Source organism: Oryzias latipes, chromosome 14 (assembly GCF_053564925.1).
Source record: "Oryzias latipes strain Hd-rR chromosome 14, Olatipes_Hd-rR_3.1".
NCBI classification, from domain to species: Eukaryota; Metazoa; Chordata; class Actinopteri; order Beloniformes; family Adrianichthyidae; genus Oryzias; species Oryzias latipes.
The window spans coordinates 2,641,764-2,662,371 of NC_136250.1; the positions used below are offsets into that span (position 1 = coordinate 2,641,764).

Genomic DNA, 20,608 nt, shown 5'->3' on the forward strand with positions numbered 1-20,608 from the left:
CCTGTCTTTGTTTCCTTTTGTTCTCCTCCTCTGTGTCGCATGGGTGAGAGAAAATGTCATGGATGCAAACTGGATCTGAGCAGCTGATGCTCAGCTGTGATGTTTCCACCTGGACAATCCTCACACAGATTAGTCTGCACCATCGTGAAGACATGGAGGTTAGTGTGGCGGGGCAACATCCTGTCCATCTGCAAACACAAACACGTCTCTCTAGTCTGCCATCACAAGCTCCCTCCTTTCTTTCTGTTGGATCGTGGCGGTCTGCCCTGTCCAGTAAGAGACTGACAGACATGCAGATTTCAGAGGATAGCAGACCTCCAAACAGCCCCAAATGTGAGGCAAAGAGAAGACCACCAGCACCAGAAACTGGCTGACATGCTTCCAGTGGCAGTGGCTGGTCCTCACTGTGAGTTCCTTAAGGCAAGACAGGGTTGCTGGTCCTGCATCTAGCAGAACACAAAGCACAGAGCTTCACAGACACACCGCCTTTGGCAGCAGGAAAGCATCCAAATAACAGGATGAAGAGACAGATGCAGCAGTCAGACTGCAGACCGTCACACACAAACATCTGGATAACGTCACAGCAGAACTCAGGTTCTGATCACTGCATCTCAGAGCCCGGTTGGGTCCATGAACCACCAGAACATCTGACCAGTGACTTTTTTCAGACTAGAAAAAACTTTTAGCAGCAGCTCTAAAATCCATCCTGTGTTGTAAGAACTGAGAACAGAAGTGATGGGGTCGGTTCTCCTGGTTCTGGTTCTGGTTAGTGCAGACCAGCTGCAGGAGCTAAAGGAACCAGTTTCTCTACATCTGGACCTCTGAGTCTCTCTGAGAGCATTAAAAGCCGGTTCAGTTCTGGCTTCATGTGGACGCTGAGGCCCGTTAGCAGAGGAAGATTTCTAAGATCTTTGCATGAATCTCCCCAGAGCTAAGATCCTCCAGAACTTTCCTTCTTGACACGAAAACGCCTGCTGTCTGTTATTGCTGATCAGAAGGAAGTTTCTTCCAGGAGTGGAGCTGCTTTAAGCAGCAAAGAGTCTGATGGACCGTTGTGGTTAGAAGGCGGAGCTACAAAGACCAGAGAGTCGTCTGAAGCACAGGCTAAGGATCCCAAAGACTGATTGACACGGTTCAGCTTCAGAGTGCTTTAAACACAAACACCAGAGGGAGCTGGATGTCTCCATTTTGGATCAATTGTGAGAAGCTGGCAGTAGATGCTAGCATAGAGATCATTAGAAGCTCACTTCATTTTAACCACTCAGGTTTCTGTGTGTGAACTCTCCTTCTGTCCAATTCAAGAAAGAGAGTCATCCAGTCAGATGAGTCTAAAAACTTGAGTCCCCAATTGCGGGTGGATGTCATTGTTGATACTATCACAGTATAGGAAAAAATGTTTAGTCCTACCTATTATAACGTTTGTGCAGAAAAATGTATATTCCTTTGGAATATTACCACGGTAACAGCACATGAATGGCAGAGTCATGCACTTTTATGATAAATGGTATAATTGTGTAGCGCTTTTCTACCTTCCTCAAAGGCCCAAAGCGCCCTACAGGCTGCCCCATAGACACACACATTCACACTCTGATGGCGGCTCCACTGCTGAAAACTGGTGCCAACCCTCCACCAGAGGCAAGGTGAGGTTCAGTGTCTTGCCCAAGAAGGCTTTAATACGTGGGCGGGCAAGGCAGGAATCGAACCTGCAATCTTCCCATCAGAGGTCAACCGCCCTACCACTGCCCCAAAGCCGCCATAAGTCTAAGAGTTCAGATTCTAAATGTAATTCCACCAAATAACTAGACATTCATCAAAAAAGTAAAATGCTGTAGATGTTAGCTTTATGGGAGCCTTTTTTGTTTTTTATCTGGTAGTTCTGGCACTTACTCAGTCAGACATGGATTTGGACGGGTGCAGTAAATTCGGCTCCTTTGACGCCTAGCAGGAAGCGTCATGAAACATAATGGAAAAATGAATGAGGTACCTCCAACCTGACTGCAGATCATCACTGAGCATTGATTCAGGGCCGACCCCCTGTAGCGGGGAGCCCCCTCAGAGCTCCTCATAGCAGTGTCATGTGAGCTGTACACAACCACGGTTTGATTGGAAAATGTCCAGAGCTAAGCTCATGCAGGAACCCCCAGTTCCATCATCCACTCCCTCAGTGATGGTGAAGGACAAACGGCTGGTTATCAGACAGAACAGGTTATCATCTGAACAGATGTGCCATTTCTGTTTTTACATTCTATATTTGCCCATCAGATGGTTTCACCATTTCCCACCTAAATCTTTATTAAAGAATACTATTAAAAAACATGAAGAGTATGTGGCTGTTGATGTGACTGTCAATAAAAAAATCCTCCTGGAAATCAATGTACTGTTTGCAGTTTTTTAGTTTTTAATACATTTTTTTTGTCATATAGACTTTGACTTATGATTGTGATTTTATTTTTTTAACATAAAAAAAGCAGCAGAACCCTGTGTGTTCTCCAGGGTTCATTTCAGAAGACAGACTCGTTAAAGGTGGAACCTTGTAATTAAGCTGACTCTTTTAGGCTGACTTACTGCAAGACATGGAAGTCTAGGAGGGGTTGAGGCGACTGAAGAGGCACAAACTCACGTCTGCCGTCTGGCCTCACATTTGTTGGAGCGCTTCTGCTCATTTTGCAACGACAAAGCTGCTGCGTGACCTTTTTGTTTCAGCATTTTCCAGCTTGAAATTCTACCCGGATGCGACAAGAGTCATGGGGTTGTGAAAGGTTTACGTAGACAAGATTTCCAATGAACCTGCAAAATAGCCCATCACTTGACCATAATGACAAAGGAGAGTCAGTACAAACAGGAAGTGATCTGATGTCACTGCTGTTTTCAGATTAGGTGTTTTAAATTGGACTAATGAGTTCTTTCACCAAATCCTCTACAGCTGAAGTCGAATAGTTTCACAAATATTTCTTAAACACAGATGATATCCAATCTGTGCTTTCTTTTATCTAAACAAAAAATGGTTAGTGACATTCATTTTTAATGTCAACCCCTTCAGAACAAAGCTGCATTTGATTATTTTAGAAGACAATGATGCAAAGTGAAATCCTAACTGAAGATGTTCAGCAGCCTGGCAGATGCCTCCTTCCTACCCTGGAATGAGGAGTTAAACCCTGCAGCACTATACATTTGATTGCTGCTGCAAGAGGAGGTAGCAATGGGCTTGAATGATAAAATTGTGTTGTCAAGGTAACAGGTTGTTCTGAAGACTGCAAATATGCCGTATTAGAAATGCCCCTTTACAATTTTCCTCCCTGCAGCCTTTGTGGCTCTAAACTACGCAGGTTCTGCATTTCAGTGTCTGAAAGTGTAGCAGCTACCTGCAGATGTAATGTGCTCTGCATTCATAATTCACAGATGTTTAATAGCTGTTCTATCATCATCAGTGTCACTGAGGTCGTTCACTGCAAATCCCCTTTGCAAAAACTAAATTGTAGATGTCGGAAGCGGGAGGAGGCTCAGCGATTTCTCCCCAAAGATGAATGAGGGAAGGAGGAGGAACGTGTTGGAGATGAGAGATTCACACAGAGGCATGCTTTAACATGGCTCCTGGAGTAACCATGGATACCTCGATTTCCTGGAGTAATTCTGGAGTGAGATCTAAAGGAAAAATATCACAGTTTTAGCTCTCCAATTCAGCTATTATCATGCCTGGAACATCAGGTTCTGCCGTGAGCATGCATGAACGTGCACTGCACGTGTGTTACAGTAGTGCTGAAGGTGAGCTCTGGACAGACTGTGGCAATAACAAGGTTCCCCTGAGGAGCCTGAGGATCACAGTCTGACAGGTCTGCAGGAGTGCTGGCAGGTGCCAAAGAAGCAAAAATGGGGCCAAAATGTAAATGTGTCTTTTTTACAGACAGGTGTCATGATTAAAGCAGCCTGGATGTTTGCCTGTGCCATTTAAACAGTTTTAAAATGCTTTCTTAAAAAATCTGTAGAGTGACATTTGTATGTGCTGGAACATAAGATGGCAGCACTACAGTGGCCTGGGTGAATTGTCTGAGGTGCTGATGATGACGGTGATGAAGAGGAGGATGCAATTATGATCAAAACACAGCAGCAGCTCCAGGACAAGAAGAGAAAGAGCTCGACTGTGGGTTAAAGTTAAAAAATTCTTTAGATTCATAAAAGACACATACATGTCACAACCACAAGAACATCAGTACCTATTTAGGACAAAAGGTTGTGAGTTGAGTCACTTTTTTATACTTTATGACTAAATATCAAATGCAGCTTTACACTCTTGTGAAAAGATTTCTGAGTTTCCTCTTTAATAAAACTATTAAACTTGAGCTGGTTTGTGCTTTTTTTTAACAGTTGAACTTGTTTGAATATTCTGTTTTTTTGTTCAACCCTGACCCAGCATTGTCTTTCAGAGGTGAACATCAGTGAGACGAGCAGTGTGTTTCAAATCCTCACAGAAACGCATGACGTTTGCAGAGACTTGGAGCCTGAAGATAAACTGCAGTGGCTCAGCTCTAGAGATGCTCTCTGACTCCACCTGAAGGTTTAGTCCGGCATGCACACGTGGACGTCCTGAACAAAGTTGCTTAGGTTCTGAACCAAGAGAAGCAGACAAAAGGATGTTTAGGGATAAAACTTCAGAACTGCTGCTGTTAAAGAATACCTTCAAAATTATTCATCAGTTTAGCGGTTAGAAAAAAAGTTCGCTAATGTTTGTATTTCTGTCTTTTTTTTTAACTAATATACTTAAAAAGTCTGAGTTACATTTTCAGAGAAGAATGAGGACTTAAGGTTCATCATGTTAACCCTTGTGCTATCCTAGGCACGTTAGCATTGGGAGTTGGGTCATCTAGACCCACTAGACAGTGCTCTGAACCTTTTTTTCTTCAATGATTTGTGATCTTCACTGGTGTCCATGGATTACATGAAATCTTTCCACCTTTATCCACCTTTGTCATAGTAGGGAGAACACGTCAATGGAAGGATCCCAATGGTAAAGTGCCTAGGATAGCACAAGGGTTACAAAATCCCATATGTAAAAATAAACACACTTGTGCAGAGAAACTACAGAGTAATGAAACAGATTAGTCACAATGAAGTTATGGGAAAGAGGAATGGAAGGTCAGAAAAGAACATGAGCAACAGTTTGGTTAATGCAGAGAAAGAGAACCACAGATGCTGTGAGGATGTGTGCAAGCACACGGGTACCAAATTCCGCCGCACTGGTAAAATTGCGCTGCTGCACCTTTAGTGCCGCACCTGCCGCTCAAATCACGCTGCAGGACCTCAGATCGCATCGATTTCAATGACTTAACACTGAAACTGGCCGCCGTTACTGCGCGAATCGGGTTCGGTGTGAACGCAGCCTAACCCTTACCTGTAATCCTAACCTTAACCCTTCCTCTGGGTCCATGAGACCAAGAAAAAAGTATGAAGGTAAATATGTTCCAAGAAGGACATAATTGTAGATTTGATGTGAGAACATGTAAAATAAAATGTGAAAACTTGCACAGCAAAAATCTGCCTTTGTGTGTAAAAATCTTCTGCTGTAATGTTTGACAAACAAAATTACAACTGACACATTCCCATTTGAATCAGTTAGTTTAAAAGGGGCCCAAGTCCTTCATTCATTCATTCATTCATTCATTCATTCATTCATTCATTCATTCATTCATTCATTCATTCATCTTCTTCCGTTTTATCCCTTTCGGGGTTACGGGGCTGCTGGAGCCTATCCCGGCCACTTATGGGCGAAGGCAGGGGACACACTGGACAGGTCGCCAGTCTGTCGCAGGGTCACACATATCACACACCCATGCACTCTCACACTCACACCTATGGACAATTTGGGGTGACTAATTAAGCTATGAAGCATGTTATTGGACAGTGGGAGGAAGCCGGACTCCCCGGAGAAAACCCACACATGCATGATTTTAATTGCATAGCTTAAAGGGAGGCTACACCAAATGATTCATACTTTACCCAGATTTAGCACCAGTTCATAGCTTACAAATGCTATAATATGAAGCACCTGACTTTTATCATTTAAGATGACTACCAAACTAAAGTCTCTGGACTTGGGCCCTTCTTGAATTAAACAGGGGTGCTGAAATATTGGATAACTAGTGCTGCCATCAATAGGATAAAGCTAAACCCATGCAAGAGAGGCCCAAGTCCAGGAATTTTGCACTTAATGCATTTTAAATGTCAAGCATTGTCAATACATTACAAAAGACTTGGGACTTTTTTTGCACATAATCAGACAGCTTTTCCCTTGAAGACCATAGAGCATATAATATCTCTATTTTGAAAAATTGTGGACTTGGGCCCCTTTTGAACTTACCGATTCATTTGCATGTGTTCATGTAGAGTTACAACCTCAAATCTGTGATTACAACTGCTCAAATGTGCTGCTGCGTGTATTTAAAACACCGCTGGGAATGTTCTTATTTAATAAAATTGTCATAGGGAGACTTTAAAAAGTGAGTCAAAAAATAGTTAGTATGCGTCTGAATTGCATAAAGTTCAGGGGACGGGATGATTCTGCCCTGCACAGAATGTATTGATCTCTTTGGGGTTTAACCCTTGTGCTATCCTAAGGCACTTTGACATTGGGAGTTGGGTCATCTAGACCCACTAGACAGTGCGCTAAACCTTTTTTCTTCAATGATTTGTGATCTTCACTGGTGTCCATGGATTACATGAAATCTTTCCACCTTTATCCACCTTTGTCATGGTAGGGAGAACACGTCAATGGAAGGATCGGGTCATCTGGACCCCATAGGATAGCACAAAGGGCTAGAAGGTAGAGAGGGAATTCAGGCACAGCCATTCTGCCTAAAGACGGATGTGATGGATGAGGGAGGGGTACTCAGACATCACAAGCAGGAGATGTCTTCCCAGTGCCCCACCCATCAATTTAAACTTAGACATTTAGGGCCCCTTGGTAGGAGGGTGTTTGGACATCACTGTGAGTAACCAGGTGGTGTCCTCTCAGAGCCCTACCCTCCAAAATGTTAGCTGCATCCTTTAGTAAACACACCTTTTATGTCTCAACAACATACACTCCAACACACACACACAATCAAAACCTAAATTACTTAAGGGAGGTGGGACCTCTGATAACCTGTCCCCTACCCCATCTCTGGTGGGGGGAACCAGGCCCTCACATGGGCCCTCGGTGGGGGCCCCATGCTTTGCTCTCTCCAACCTCCTGCAGGGTGGGTGGGTGGTTGCCTGGAACTCCCAGATGGTGGTGGGCTGCTCGTCTGGAGTTGGGACCAGGAGTGGGGCCCCATGCTGGGCCCCTTGGCCAGGTGGAGGGCCATCCTCCTGGCTGGGCTGTGTAAGGATTCAGTGGTTTGGTTTTCCTTTGTCATGTTTTTGGTTTCCTTTGTCAGTCACACCAGTTTCTGGCTCATGATCCACAGCTGTCTTCAGTTCAGTTAATTGCCCTCAGCCTATTTAAGTGTCTTGGTTTCTGTTCATCCTTGTCAGGTCATCTGCTCTGTTGTGTCCCAGTTTTGTTTCTCATAGTTTTGTCATGTTTCAGTTTGCTAATTAAATATTTTATTTCCTGTCACCAATCCTGGTCTCCTGCATTTTGGGTCCTCCTCCACCAGTTCCTGATAGGCTGGGGCCTACACTTGTGCCTACCTCCTCTCTGGCATTGGAGTCCCCTGCGGTGGTCCTGCTCGCCCTGGTCTGGGTGTCTGGCTGGACTGTCTGGGGGTTGATTCCCTCTATCTGCTATACTGTCCCTGTGTCGGGGGGGTCCTGGCTACCGCTTCGGCGGGGGTCTTGGTGTGGGGACGGCTGAGCACTCTCCCTCTTTTTACATTCCACCATACATTCACCCACCTGAGCATAAGTGTCAGCTCACCTTTACACAATAGTGCGTGTGACAGAATGAAACGCTTTAAATGTGTTGGTTTGTGTGCATAATTATGTATGTTTGTGTGAACTGTAGTTGTGTTGAGTGAATGATGACATTGTTGTACGTGAAGATTTTTGCAGCCAACAGGTATGCTTGTAACACCTGAGTATGTGTGTGGACAGCCCCCCCCACTAACATTTACACCAGACGGTAAAGATGATGATCCTCCAGCATCTTGTTGCTTAATGATTTATACCCCCTCCCACACACACACACATTGTTGTGCCTAAAAAGACTTTTCTACCAGATCCCATCAACAAGCCTTACATTTCAAAAAGAGTTAACACTTGTATTAACAAAAAGAAACTGGCCTTTAGAAACAAAGACAGAGCTGAGATTTCCACTGCTCGAAAGGAATGAAGTAAAGTACTGAAAGAAGCTAGACAGTTTTAAAAATAAATTAGAGGACAATCTTTCTTCCATGAATTCTAAGGTAATGTGGGACTCCATAAAACATATGACTAACATGACTCTCTCCAGATCTCAATACTTCTTCTCTGACGATTTACACAAAGCAAATGAACTAAATGACTTTTTCGCATGATTTGAGTCCCAGGATTTTTCTCTAAATCCAAATACTCTTATTAATCTTATAAATTGTGATAGTTCTGATGGAATTTCCGTTACTACACTTCAGATTCAGCGCATTTTTTTGGGGTATCAATAATAAAAAATCTACTGGCCTGAATGGGTTGTCCATGAACTGTCCATGCCTGGCGTCCCATATTTCAGAAATGCTTGGATTTACACCGCGTTCCAGAGCTGTGGAAAATATCTACAATCTTACCAGTCCCCAAACATCTTGTGCGTCTGGGAACAGCAATTTTAGATCAATCACATTGACATCGGTGGTCATGAAATGTTTTGAAAAGTTCATTGAACAGAGGTATGTTCTCAGTTAGACCCCCGTCGGTTCGCTTATAGGGGTGGCCTTAGCACTGAGGATGCAGTTGCTTGTCTAATGCATCTCATCTCAAAACATCTAGAGAATCCCAAGGCTTATGCACAGGTGTTGTTTGTAGACTTCTCCTCAGCCTTTAATACAGTACAGCCTCATCTCTTGGTTCAGTTGCTTTTTGATGTGAAGGTAAATCAATTTTTGGTAAAGTTACTGTACTCCTTTTTGATTAACAGGCCTCATCAGGTCAAAGTTAACAACATTTTATCCCAGAAAAAGTTCTCCAGTAATGGTATTCCTCTAGGCTGTGTTAGCTCTCCCTTTCTTTACACATTATACAACAACAACTGTAGGAGTAGTGAGCCTTATAATTACATTATAAACTTCTCAGATGATAATGATTCTAAGTCAGTTGCTCAGAGATGACCCTCCTTCTCTCTACACGGATGAAATCCCCTTCTTTAAAATCTGGTGTGATAACTATCATCTCATATTTAATGAGAAAATGTGGACAGTCTGCTAAACTGGAACGCTCAAACAGACTCTGTCTGTGCCCGTCTGGCCCAAAGGATGCACTTTTTACGACGTCTGAGGCTCTTTGGTGTCAGTTGCTAGATAATATGGACCTTTTACTCATCTGAACTTGAAAGTATCATCCATATGGTCTGTGTGTCTGGTTTGGCTTTTTAAAACAAAAACAGGATTGGTAGCATGGTGAAAACAGCTATGAAGGTCACAGGTACACATGAAATTCCATCTTTACAATAAATTTATGAGTGTTCTGTGTCTAGCTCATAAAATCATCAGCGATCTATCTCATATTCTGTTTTCTGACTTTAAATTTTTACTATCTGGACGACACTTCAGAGCAGCCAACTGCAAAACCAACAGATATCAGAACTCGTTCGTTCCATCAGCCATAAGACTGCTGAACCAACTGTAAATGGTCTAGACTAGAGCAAGTGTCTCTGGTTGTTAGTTTTGTGGGTGTTGTCTTATTGTGTATGCTTATTCTGTTGTGTTCTTTATGTTGTAGCTGTGGGCTCCTCAGTCCAAGACAAATGTCCCTCATGTGACAATAAAGTATTTATAGATTGATTGAAAATAGTCCAACACAAGAGGCCTTCAGCTTCTATCTGTGTGCTCAGCTGTTGGACAGTACAAGTTTGGAAAAAAAAAAAAGAAGAAAAAAAACGGATGTGACGTCATATCAAACATTTCTGCGAACACATTATTTCCGCTGAGGCTGTTCCATCACTCGGCCCCCTCCCCCCGCAGCGCAGCGCCACTCGGGGCGGTTCAGACCCGCCCACATCTCAATAGTTTAGGAAAACTGCTGAACTCGGTCCGCTTCGTGCCTGCTCGCTTCACGTCGGTCTGGCTGTAAGTACAACTCCGAGGCAGCGTTTCAGCTGGACGTCGGTCTGGTTCCGCTTCAGAGAGTAACGGAGCGTTCCGCTCACGGCGGGATGGGTCCGCTTCGTGTCGGGGCAGCTAACGGCTGCACTAACGGCTTTCGCCCGTTTCTTCGTTCGTGTTCGTGGTTCCGGAAGCAGCTCGCCTGGCCGCCGCCTCTCCTCTGCAGGCTCCGTGTTTGTCACAGTGCGGTCGGTCGGTGGATGTTTGCGAGTTTCTGGGAGCTGGTAGCTGCAGAAATGATCCTGGAAGTCTGTCTGGCGGAGGGCGCGGCCGCATTTAGCTCCTGCATACAGGAAGCGTCTCCTCCTGGGGGGGGGTCTGTTACTAATTATTGCTGGAGAAAACTGGAATTTAATAAGGCATCCATCCTCTGCTGACTCTTGTGTTTTATTTTAACCCTTGTGCTATCCTAGGCACTTTAACATTGGGAGGTGGGTCATCTAGACCCACTAGACAGTGCTCTGAACCTTTTTTCTTCAATGATTTGTGATCTTCACTGGTGTCCATGGATTACATGAAATCTTTCCACCTTTATCCACCTTTGTCATGGTAGGGAGAACACGTCAATGGAAGGGGGGGTCATAGCACGAGGGTTACCTTGTCCTGTCCAATAGCTGAGCAGACAGGGGGGAGCTGAAGGCCTCTTGTGTTGGACAGATTGGGACTGACCTGTTGTGACTCTCTCAGGTGACAGAAGATGTTCCTGCTCAAAAAGGTGATCAGCGGCGTCGTTGATGTGGTCAGGTAAGAGCCTGTCCCTGCTGGTTGGATGGTGGTTGGACGCTTTGTGGGTTGACCTGCCGTCCTCTTCTCTCTGCAGCAACATCGACCCGGCCCAGTTCGCCCCCTCCGATCCTGTAAGTGCCCCTCTCCGTGTGTGAGTGAGTTGCCTCCCTGCCTGTTCTGAGTCTGGTGTCTGTCCGGCAGCCCCCGCCTCGCAGGCCGCTGGCATACGCAGAGCAGAATGAAAGTGAAGAGGATAAACAGTTTCGCAGAGTCTTCAAGCAGCTGGCTGGAGATGTGAGTGCAGCCTGACGGGACTTACACTTCCACAGATCCTACATTACAATAAGCCCTTTTTGTATTTTGTCATGAAGGACATGGAGGTGAGCCCCCCAGAGCTGATGAACATCCTGAACAAAATCATTTCCAAGCGTAAGATCTCACTGGTGTTGCAGTTTCACCGATGGCTCTTCTGTGGGTCGGTTGTCATCACGCTGATGCTGACTTACCTTTCAGACGGTGACCTGAAGACGGATGGCTTCAGCATAGAGTCCTGCAGGAGCATGGTGGCCGTCATGGATGTATCCTTCTCATCCAGTCAGAGCTGTAGACATGGATCCGCCAGAGACCAACAAATGGATTTAGAGCCTGCAGGTCCAGCTAGAGATCCGGCCATGTGTTTTTATTTATTTATTTATTCCATGGTCAATGCCGACCATTACGAGTCAAAAAGGCAGATAATTGATATTGGAAGCTATAGCTGCACGATGTGAGGGAAAAGTTGTGTGATATTAGTGATTAATATAGCGGTGGCAGCATAACGTGCGATAAATGAACAAATAGCAAAACAACGAAATACATCATTTCCATTTCACTGCAATAGTTTAATGTGAATAAGAGTTAATTATACTCTAAATGACCCTCGTCTACATAGGAGGCCAACATCTAACATCAAAGGGCTGCATCTGATTGGTCGACAGCATAAAGGGATTTATTTGATTCGTTAAAAACTTCAAACTGCCATAAGATTGTTTTAGTATATTTATGGTAACCATTTATTGCAAGTTTTGTTGACTTTTGCGATCTGCGTTTTGCACAGCCTGATATCGCGATTACAATACATTTGTGATTTATTGTGCATTCCTTTTTTGAGCTAATATTCATTTGCAGTGAAAGGGAAAATATTGTCATCAGAAAATATAAAAACTTACAGCGAACTTTCTTTATTAAAAAAGCGAGTAAAAAAACAACAACACATAAATAGCTCTTAAAGTGCATGGAGTAACAGGCTTAGCAGCTTCTTATATCAGTTTTTGTTTTTCATGGTAAATGAAGTAAAACGTCAACATTTACTCTTCTTTTACTCATCTTTGTCAAACGTTGAAGCAAAAACAAAAAGACTTTATGAGTCGTGCTACAGCGCCAAGGACCTTATAAAGTCATGGAAATAAATGACTCCCTAAAGTTTTATCAAGTTAATAAAACAAAGTTAGAAACAATAAGGGACAAATGTGACTGGTATATCACATCAAAACAAAACCCCCAAAGGCCGCCTTTTATCTTGGGGGTCATGTGACCAAAACCCACAGGGATTGGTTACTCTGGACAACGGTCATCTTCTAACCTCTGTGTAGAGATGCAGAAGAAGAACACAACCAAAAACTGGAAATACGGGCGTGTAAAGTGTATGCATGGAGTAAACCGTCGCCAAGCACCTGTGCACCCACGGATACCTATGTGCATGTGTGTGTGTGATGCGCACGGATCTGAACCGTCACACGAGATTCTGGTCCAAACCGCTAAGTTGATCCATGTCGTCTCCAGGCAAACGGCTTCTCGTGGGCTCGTAAATTGCAGAGAACTTGTTATGGATGCGATCCCTCTGGGCTGATGCGGATGGAGCACCAACGTTGTCGCTTGTTCTGGAGTGGCGACGTTAAGACGTTTGCGTTAAAAGTGACAGTCCTAGTTACTAGTAGCGTGACATACAGAGGATTGAATGTGTGGTTTTCATGCGGGACAATGCTGGAGTCAGAGCAGTGCGACTGGTCCATGTCGGCGCGTCTCATTATCCACCTGTGTCCAGATCCAGTGCTGCGTTCTGAGAGGGCAGAAACGTGGTGGAGCACTGGCTGTGGCATTTTGGAGAGTGTTTGAGAGCAGAAGGGTCACTTCCTGCATCCTCTGTTCTTTCAGCCTCAAAAGTGACAGGTTCAGGAGAGACAGGTTTTTCAGAAACCCAAAGTTTCCCAAAGACTCAACTGTAATGTTCTTAACTGTAACTCAGAGTGACAGCACCGGAAAACTGGGCTTCGACGAGTTCAAGTATCTCTGGAACAACATCAAGAAATGGCAGGTGTGTGTTTTAGTTCCAGCTCTGTTTGAGCAACTGTCTGTTCTCATTTGACTGTGAGCTCCTGCATGTAAATGGACAGTTCCTGTTCCAAACAGGTTCTGGTTTTAGATGATATTAGACTGCAGCTGTTGATTACATGTACAGATTTGTAGAACAGGCAGAAAACTTCATTTGAATGGATCCCTCTGATCATTTCAGCTTTTTGTTCTGCACGTCACTCGTTCATGACCTCTTTCAATGCTTGTGTGGTTCAGGCCGTGTACAAGACCTTCGACTCTGACCACTCCGGCCTGATCAGCGCAGATGAGCTGCCAAGAGCTTTCACGGCTGCTGGTGAGCATTTCTTCATTCTGCCGTGGATCTGTATGCCATGTGTCAGACGCTGATGTTTCTCATAGAGCTGCAATCTGCAGGATTCCAGCCTCACAGTGCTGGTGTAGTTGGTACCAGCAGAGTGCACAGCCATGGGCTCCAGCATCAATACAGTTCTAAAAGTGCAAGGAAAAAATGGACTTACGGAGCCAGAAACTTCAACCAAATAATAATTACAATGCACAGTTTGAATGCATTTGCAGCTCAGCCGTAAAGCCAAAGAATTCTCTGTGACATCTAAAACGGCTGAACGATGCCGGTCTTCTCTGTAGGGTTTCCTCTCAACGACCAGCTCTTCCAGATGATCATTCGAAGATACAGCGACGAAAATGGGAACATGGATTTTGACAACTACATTGGCTGCCTTGTGAGGCTGGATGCCATGTGCCGTGAGTCTTCCCTTCTAATAAATGGTTTCAGTTTTCATCTGAGGGACTAGAACTGAAGGGGTTACATGTCTGCTCTGATTCAGGTGCCTTCAAAACCCTTGATAAGGACGATAATGGAACCATAAAGGTCAACATCAAAGAGGTGAGGACAGCGTAGTGAACCCAGAACCCAGCCTGGTCGGCCTTTGGTTGATTGGCTTCTTCATCCTGTCTGCCTTTGTGTTTACAGTGGCTTCAGTTGACCATGTACTCCTGAGTGCTGATGGTGCCTCTCCTGCCTGGATTAGTAAACCGTCTTGTCTACATAGAGCAATTTTTTAAAAATTCAAATCACCCACAACTCCTTTGGTTACTTAAAGCTCCCCTAACCCCCCATGTGCATGAAGCTACATGTGAGGGATGATTCACGCTTCTGTCATGTTTTTTCCTGATAAGTTTCTGAAATGCACTGTGACGAGAGTAAAAGCACTCATTTAGAGTCGCCTCAACCCTGAAATGAAAATCCTGAACTTGGAGCTGACAGGTGAAGCACCTTTCCTCTGCAGCGCAGGTCGTCATCCAGCTCTTCCAGTTTTTCAAGAAACATTCACACCTTTACAATTCAGTGCTGCATTCTAAGAAATCTGGGAGAGCCTACTGTTGACTGCAGAATGGGAGTAAACACGGGCGGGACGTTGGGCTGTGGTCTGCTGCATGAACCAACACCCGCCCACGTAGGTGCTTCTACCTGTTAGACCTTCTCAGATGCTTTCCCTTCCTGTTTTGGTGTGTGTGTGGAATGACGGCTCTCATACTGGTTTGGTTTACGTATTTGCCAACAGGTTTCTTGGAAAGCTGTGAGCAGCACAGAAACACAACTTCTTCTGTTAGGTGTGGTGCATTTAGCCGGTAAAGCTTTTTAGCTCTTTTAGACGGTCCTAATCCAGCTGCTCTGGTATTTTAAATGTATTGCTGTGATCTTCAGCCACAAATGTTCTATCTACACGTAACTCCTGTAAAGGCTTCTTTATGTTCGGTGAATGCTCCTCTACATAAGCCAGATATGCTGTCGTTGCCATTTGTCACTTTACAAGCTAGTGCCAGCACAATCTGTGCATTTATACGGAAGAGACGCCACTGATGCATGAGGTCACACTTTTGCTGAGAATGTGTGCCATATTTGAAATAAACTTTTCTTTTATGACAAAGACCGACCTGACATCTCATTACACCGTTTCAGTCCGGATTCATTCTGGAAGCTTGCGTTTGGTCTGTATTCAGACTGGCATCAAGTGCCCCATTCTGTGACAGACCAAAGCTTGTAAACAAAACCATGTGACTGAGGATCTCTTCAGACAATGGCCCAGAACCACGAGGACAGGTCAAAACAAGAGAAGGATGGACGTGCTGCTCTAGTATTCCTGTTGGGAGAGAAAACTTCATAAAACTTTACTTCAATTACCAGTTTTGAACATCGGGAACAGAACTTTTCACGTGTTAGATGGGTCTAAGAGCGGTTCCTGGTCCCAAACGTTTGCAGCGGACACAAGACCATGTGACCAGGGGCCTGTTTCAGAAAGGAGGTTCAACCAACTCTGAGGTTAAACTTAAACTCTGAGTTGGTCAATCGGGAGATTAACAACTCTGAGTTTTCTGTTTCAGAGAAGCTGATCCGCGTTAGGTTAATCAACTCTGAGTGGACTGATTCGGAGGTGAGCATGCGCACAGCGACTATAAGAAGCCATTATCAATGGAGCGCAGATATTACGAGTCACCATGGCAACCGTGAAAACAAAGAGGTCTGCGTATTTTTCGCCAGCTGAACTTGACGTGCTGCTGCAGAGTTACAGTGAATATGAGCACATATTCCAGAAGAAAAGCAACACCGCTGCATCTGCAAAACAGAGACAGTTAGCGTGGGAAAACATAGCTGCTCAAGTTAATGCGCAAGTTTGCATTTAAATCATTGTTATAAAATATTGACTGTAATAACTTTTTAAGTAGCGTAAGGTGTGAAATAAAAAATGGCGATATTAAGGTGTACTTTTGAAGTGTTATTCCTGGTGTAATTGCATGAAATGCTGCATAGTGTACAGAACCAATCTGGGGGAAAAATGCATTTAACGTCGGTAATGTTTAGAGGACTTTCTTGTTAACCTTCCCCTCTTGCAAACGTTGGTCAGTTTAATATTAATACATGCAATTGTGTTTTTAAAAGTGAACTTTTGTTTAATGTTGAACCTTTCGCTGCGCAAAGACTTCTCCTTTCTTTTCTCTCGTCTTTCCGACCGACCGTGGTCAGAAGCGCAGGGGAGATTTCCTTCAGGGCCGAAGGGAATTCTCCTTCGGGGTTCACTTCCCGTTGGAAACCCTCAACCTCCAGAGCGGATTAAGAATGACTCCAAAACAGTTATTCTGGGAATGACACCTTCTCTTTATTTAACTAAGTGCTCCGTCCTCCGAACACACAATATATTCCACGCACACACCTCCGCTCCGTGCTCACCCCCCCCCAATCTGCACCTGCACTCGCCCCTCCCCTTGTCTCTCGTGGATCGCACCCCGCTCAGCACACACACACTGCAACACTACCCTTGTATTGATCAAGTGGTATAGGTTTATACGGGATTAAGAAAGTAAGCAGTGCTAGCAAATTGTGTTTCCAAAAAGTAATTGTTACATTAATGTAATTCAATGTCCCTGATTTCATTTTCATGTAGATGCAATCCTGCAGGAATTAAAAGAACATGGCAGCAGCTAAAAATGAAGTATAAAAACATAATTCAATCAGGTCAAATGTGAGCATGTCATGGATGTAGGCTTTGTTGACAATATTTGACATATGAAACATCTACATAGCAATACATATCTAATGTTGTTTTCATTGTATATGTAATTGACTGCAACGAAAAACGGTAAAGCTCAAACAAAAACGTATGGAGCAATGACAAAAAATCGAGTCTTCTCAAAATCCTCGCACGACGTAAATGTAATTCTTTACGAATTAATGCAGCCTCCTCGTCTATTGGGATTAAGGATTAAGAAAGTAAGCAGTACTAGCAAATTGTGTTTCCAAAAAGTAATTGTTACATTAATGTAATTCAATGTCCCTGATTTCATTTTCATGTAGATGCAATCCTGCAGGAATTAAAAGAACATGGCAGCAGCTAAAAATGAAGTATAAAAACATAATTCAATCAGGTCAAATGTGAGCATGTCATGGATGTAGGCTTTGTTGACAATATTTGACATATGAAACATCTACATAGCAATACATACCTAATGTTGTTTTCATTGTGTATATGTAATTGACTGCAACGAAAAACGGTAACGCTCAAACAAAACCGTATGGGGAAATGACAAAAAATCGAGTCTAGGTCTCAAAATCCTCGTACGAGGTAAATGTAATTCTCTATGAATTAATGCAGCCTCCTCGTCTATTGGGTCCTCCAAAAAAGGACAAGCCATTCTTGTCACTTAGACCGTCTCTGTGTGACGGAAATGTGGGCAATAAAGGTTAAAGTGAAAAATACCGCTTCGTCTTTAAAAAGGGGAGGGGACCGGCAGAAACCTTGAGTTTAGAGAATAAAACCTGCTCCCGACCAGGTTAGGTTCACAGCATAAGTAACCATGGACACTGACTCCGAGTATAAGTTTCCTCTCTTTCAGAAACGGGTTTGACTTACTCTGCTTTCTCTGGTTTAACAAACCTCCCATTCTGAAACGGAAAACCCAGGGTTTCCCTGATTTCAGGGTTAACGCACTCAGAGTTTACACTTAACCTCCTTTCTGAAACAGGCCCCTGGACAATGCAGCAATGGCCAACCGTCCTGTTTACTATCTGCGGTTACATGGACAAAAGTAATCGCAATAAACACCTGATCATAACAAAAATGCGTCATGTAAACACGCTGTTCAGAACACTCTGACGCGATCAGACTCTCTTTCCGATTGACATAGGTGGGTTTTGCCGGTTGTTGATTTGACCGAGGTGCATGTAAACAGTTTATTCCAATTGTGGGTCATTACTGTACTGGTTTAGGTCATGCGTAAACAGTGTGGCGTTCCAGAGGAGGCTTTGGACTGTGAACAGGACCGGCCGGTTGCTCCACGCAAGCGAGGCATGTCTCTGAGGAGAGCAGCCGGACTCGTAGCTTTGTGTTTTGGTGTGCGCTCCGGGAGAGGCTTTGGACCGCAGTCCGTCTGGCTGCTCTGCATGAGGGAGCTGGACTCAGGAGAACTGGGTATTCTGGTAGAACAGTTTCTTCGAGCAGAGAAGCAGCTTTGGGACGGCGTGAGAGTTGGCGGAGGCGGCTTTTTAAATGCAGTAATGCTCCTTTGCACAGTCCTGAGAAACCGTGTAAAAATCATGTGAATTTGTGTTTCCAGTCGTGTCTAGACAGACTGGATTGACAGCATTGACCACACGGAGTAAGGCTAAATGTTGTTGGCATCTATTAACCTAATCCTAACCCTTCTTCTGGGTCCGTATGGCCAAGAATAGAAGCACATATTTAGACAATTCTGAGTAAACAGACACTAAATAATAATCATGTAAATACTAAAAGCACGTTTAGAAGATCATCTCGCTCTATGCAGTAACTTTGTTTGTTTACAACAAAACTCACTATTTTTTCTTCTATGGTCGTTTCCGGTATGTAGACAGTTCTGCGCATGTCCAAATGATTTATTCTGACCAAAAGTGTGGTGAATGTAATCGTTTGTTATAATTGGATAACGTTTTTTGTACACTGTTCAATTCTAATCCGATCAAAGATATTTTGCACATGTAACTGCAGCTACTGATGAGTGTTGGGTCACATTGCACTGAAATGATGGTCGTCAGCGAGGCCAACGTGGTCCCAGGGTTGGCTTTGGTGGAGAAGGTGCAACGGTCTGGGCGGGTGTCCCCAGTCAGTGTAAATCCGGTTTGGTTATTGTAGATCACATGTGTCAAACTCAAGGCCCGGGGGCCAAATGTGGCCCCCCATGTCATTTTATGTTGCCTGCCAGAGCATCAGTTTTTAATTTCTTAGAATAAAAAATAAGAATTGGTGTGTATTTATTCATATCTATCAGACTTAAAATATCAGATTGAGCAACTAAACATTAGGACTTAAACCCTGCCCATATAAACTAACCTGACAGAATCAAATGTAAAAGGGTAAATGCTAGAGTAACAAGCAAACGTATGTTTTCTATGCAACTGGAATTGTCACTTTAGGTTATAGTAAATATATAATAAGTTATTTAACATTAAGGAGTAGGTAGATTTATTTTTCATAACATTTAGTTACATGTATAAATTATATCAGGCCCTTTGAGGACAGCCGCCATGCTGATGTGGCCCTCGGTGAAAATGAGTTTGACCCCCCTGTTGTAGATGGTGCCGTCGCTGCCCTTTCTTTTCTCAGAGACACTATGGAACCACCATCATCCCCCACTTCCACCAAAACACCCCCAACTTTCTGTACATGGATGGTGATGCTCCACTACATGGTGCCAGAATTGTCACAGCTGGACTTTAGGAAGTGGGAGTGCCTCAGCAACAACCTCTGACCAAAATTCCATCTGGAACCAGCTGAAGCAGAAACTGGATAATCTGACCCCACCCCCACGTGACCTGCAGAGCTGCATGCAGCCCTGTAGCTTGCAATGGCATTATATTTGCAATAGGGGTGTAACGATTAATCGATTAATCAATTTCTATTCCTACGATCCAACCAGATCAATCTGCCTGAGGCAAGTTTGTAATCAATTTGGCCTATGCCATTCAAACAACTGATCCAGATAAATCCATAATCAATATTGGAAATTATTTATGTTGGGGAACAGTAGGTTTATTTTACTACCAGGTAAAAAGTGCCATCACAGCAGACAACACACATGTGATGTCATTACAACTGATCATTTCAGTCCAATGTGTGGAAAGATTTTAAATTCAGCAAAGTCATGTGACCATCCAGTGTCTAGAATGTTCTAAGAATGTTCCCTTTGGATTCTTTGGATGTGGAAAAACAACAGTGGTGAACTTTAGGAAACTAACATGTGAATGGATTTGACATTCATTCTAGTTTACTTGTTTGTTTGGACACAGATTTCCTTTCCACTTGATGATCTGGAAGAAATCCAAGAATCTGAAAACTGTTCAGTAGCAGGAATTTCTGTCTGAGTCTGACTGCTGGAAGTTTGGACAAAGATGTTCTGGATCCATTATAGGTCAGTGAATGGGATCATTCAAATGGAACCAGTATCAACTGAATTGGATCAGCAACCACAAATTATGAATTGTTGTTCAAATGAATCCTTACACTCGTAGTTTTTAATATAGTTCTGCAAGTTTAATATGATTTACAAAGGGTTAATCAGTGCAAACATGTAGCAATAAATCTTTACTTTTAATAAGCCAAGGAGGACGAGTGCTAGTGAGCTGTTTGTTTCTCTCAAAATTAACACTCTCTGGGCTTGAATGCACTCATTTATGTTCAAATGTATCTGCAGACTAAAGGCTTCAGAGAACACTCATC

General features: G+C 43.6%; 1 protein-coding gene across 1 annotated transcript; it reads left to right on the forward strand.

Moving 5' to 3' along the window:
* Positions 1-10,050: 10,050 nt before the first annotated feature.
* On the forward strand, positions 10,051-15,289 carry capns1a (calpain, small subunit 1 a). Its single transcript, XM_004076029.4, has 11 exons — positions 10,051-10,226; positions 10,950-11,006; positions 11,083-11,119; positions 11,190-11,282; positions 11,360-11,417; positions 11,502-11,566; positions 13,273-13,341; positions 13,596-13,674; positions 13,986-14,102; positions 14,186-14,244; positions 14,332-15,289. The coding sequence occupies exons 2-11, from the start codon at positions 10,960-10,962 to the stop codon at positions 14,356-14,358; spliced, it is 651 nt and encodes a 216-aa protein (XP_004076077.1). The 5' UTR covers positions 10,051-10,226; positions 10,950-10,959; the 3' UTR covers positions 14,359-15,289.
* The last annotated feature ends 5,319 nt before the right edge of the window (positions 15,290-20,608 follow it).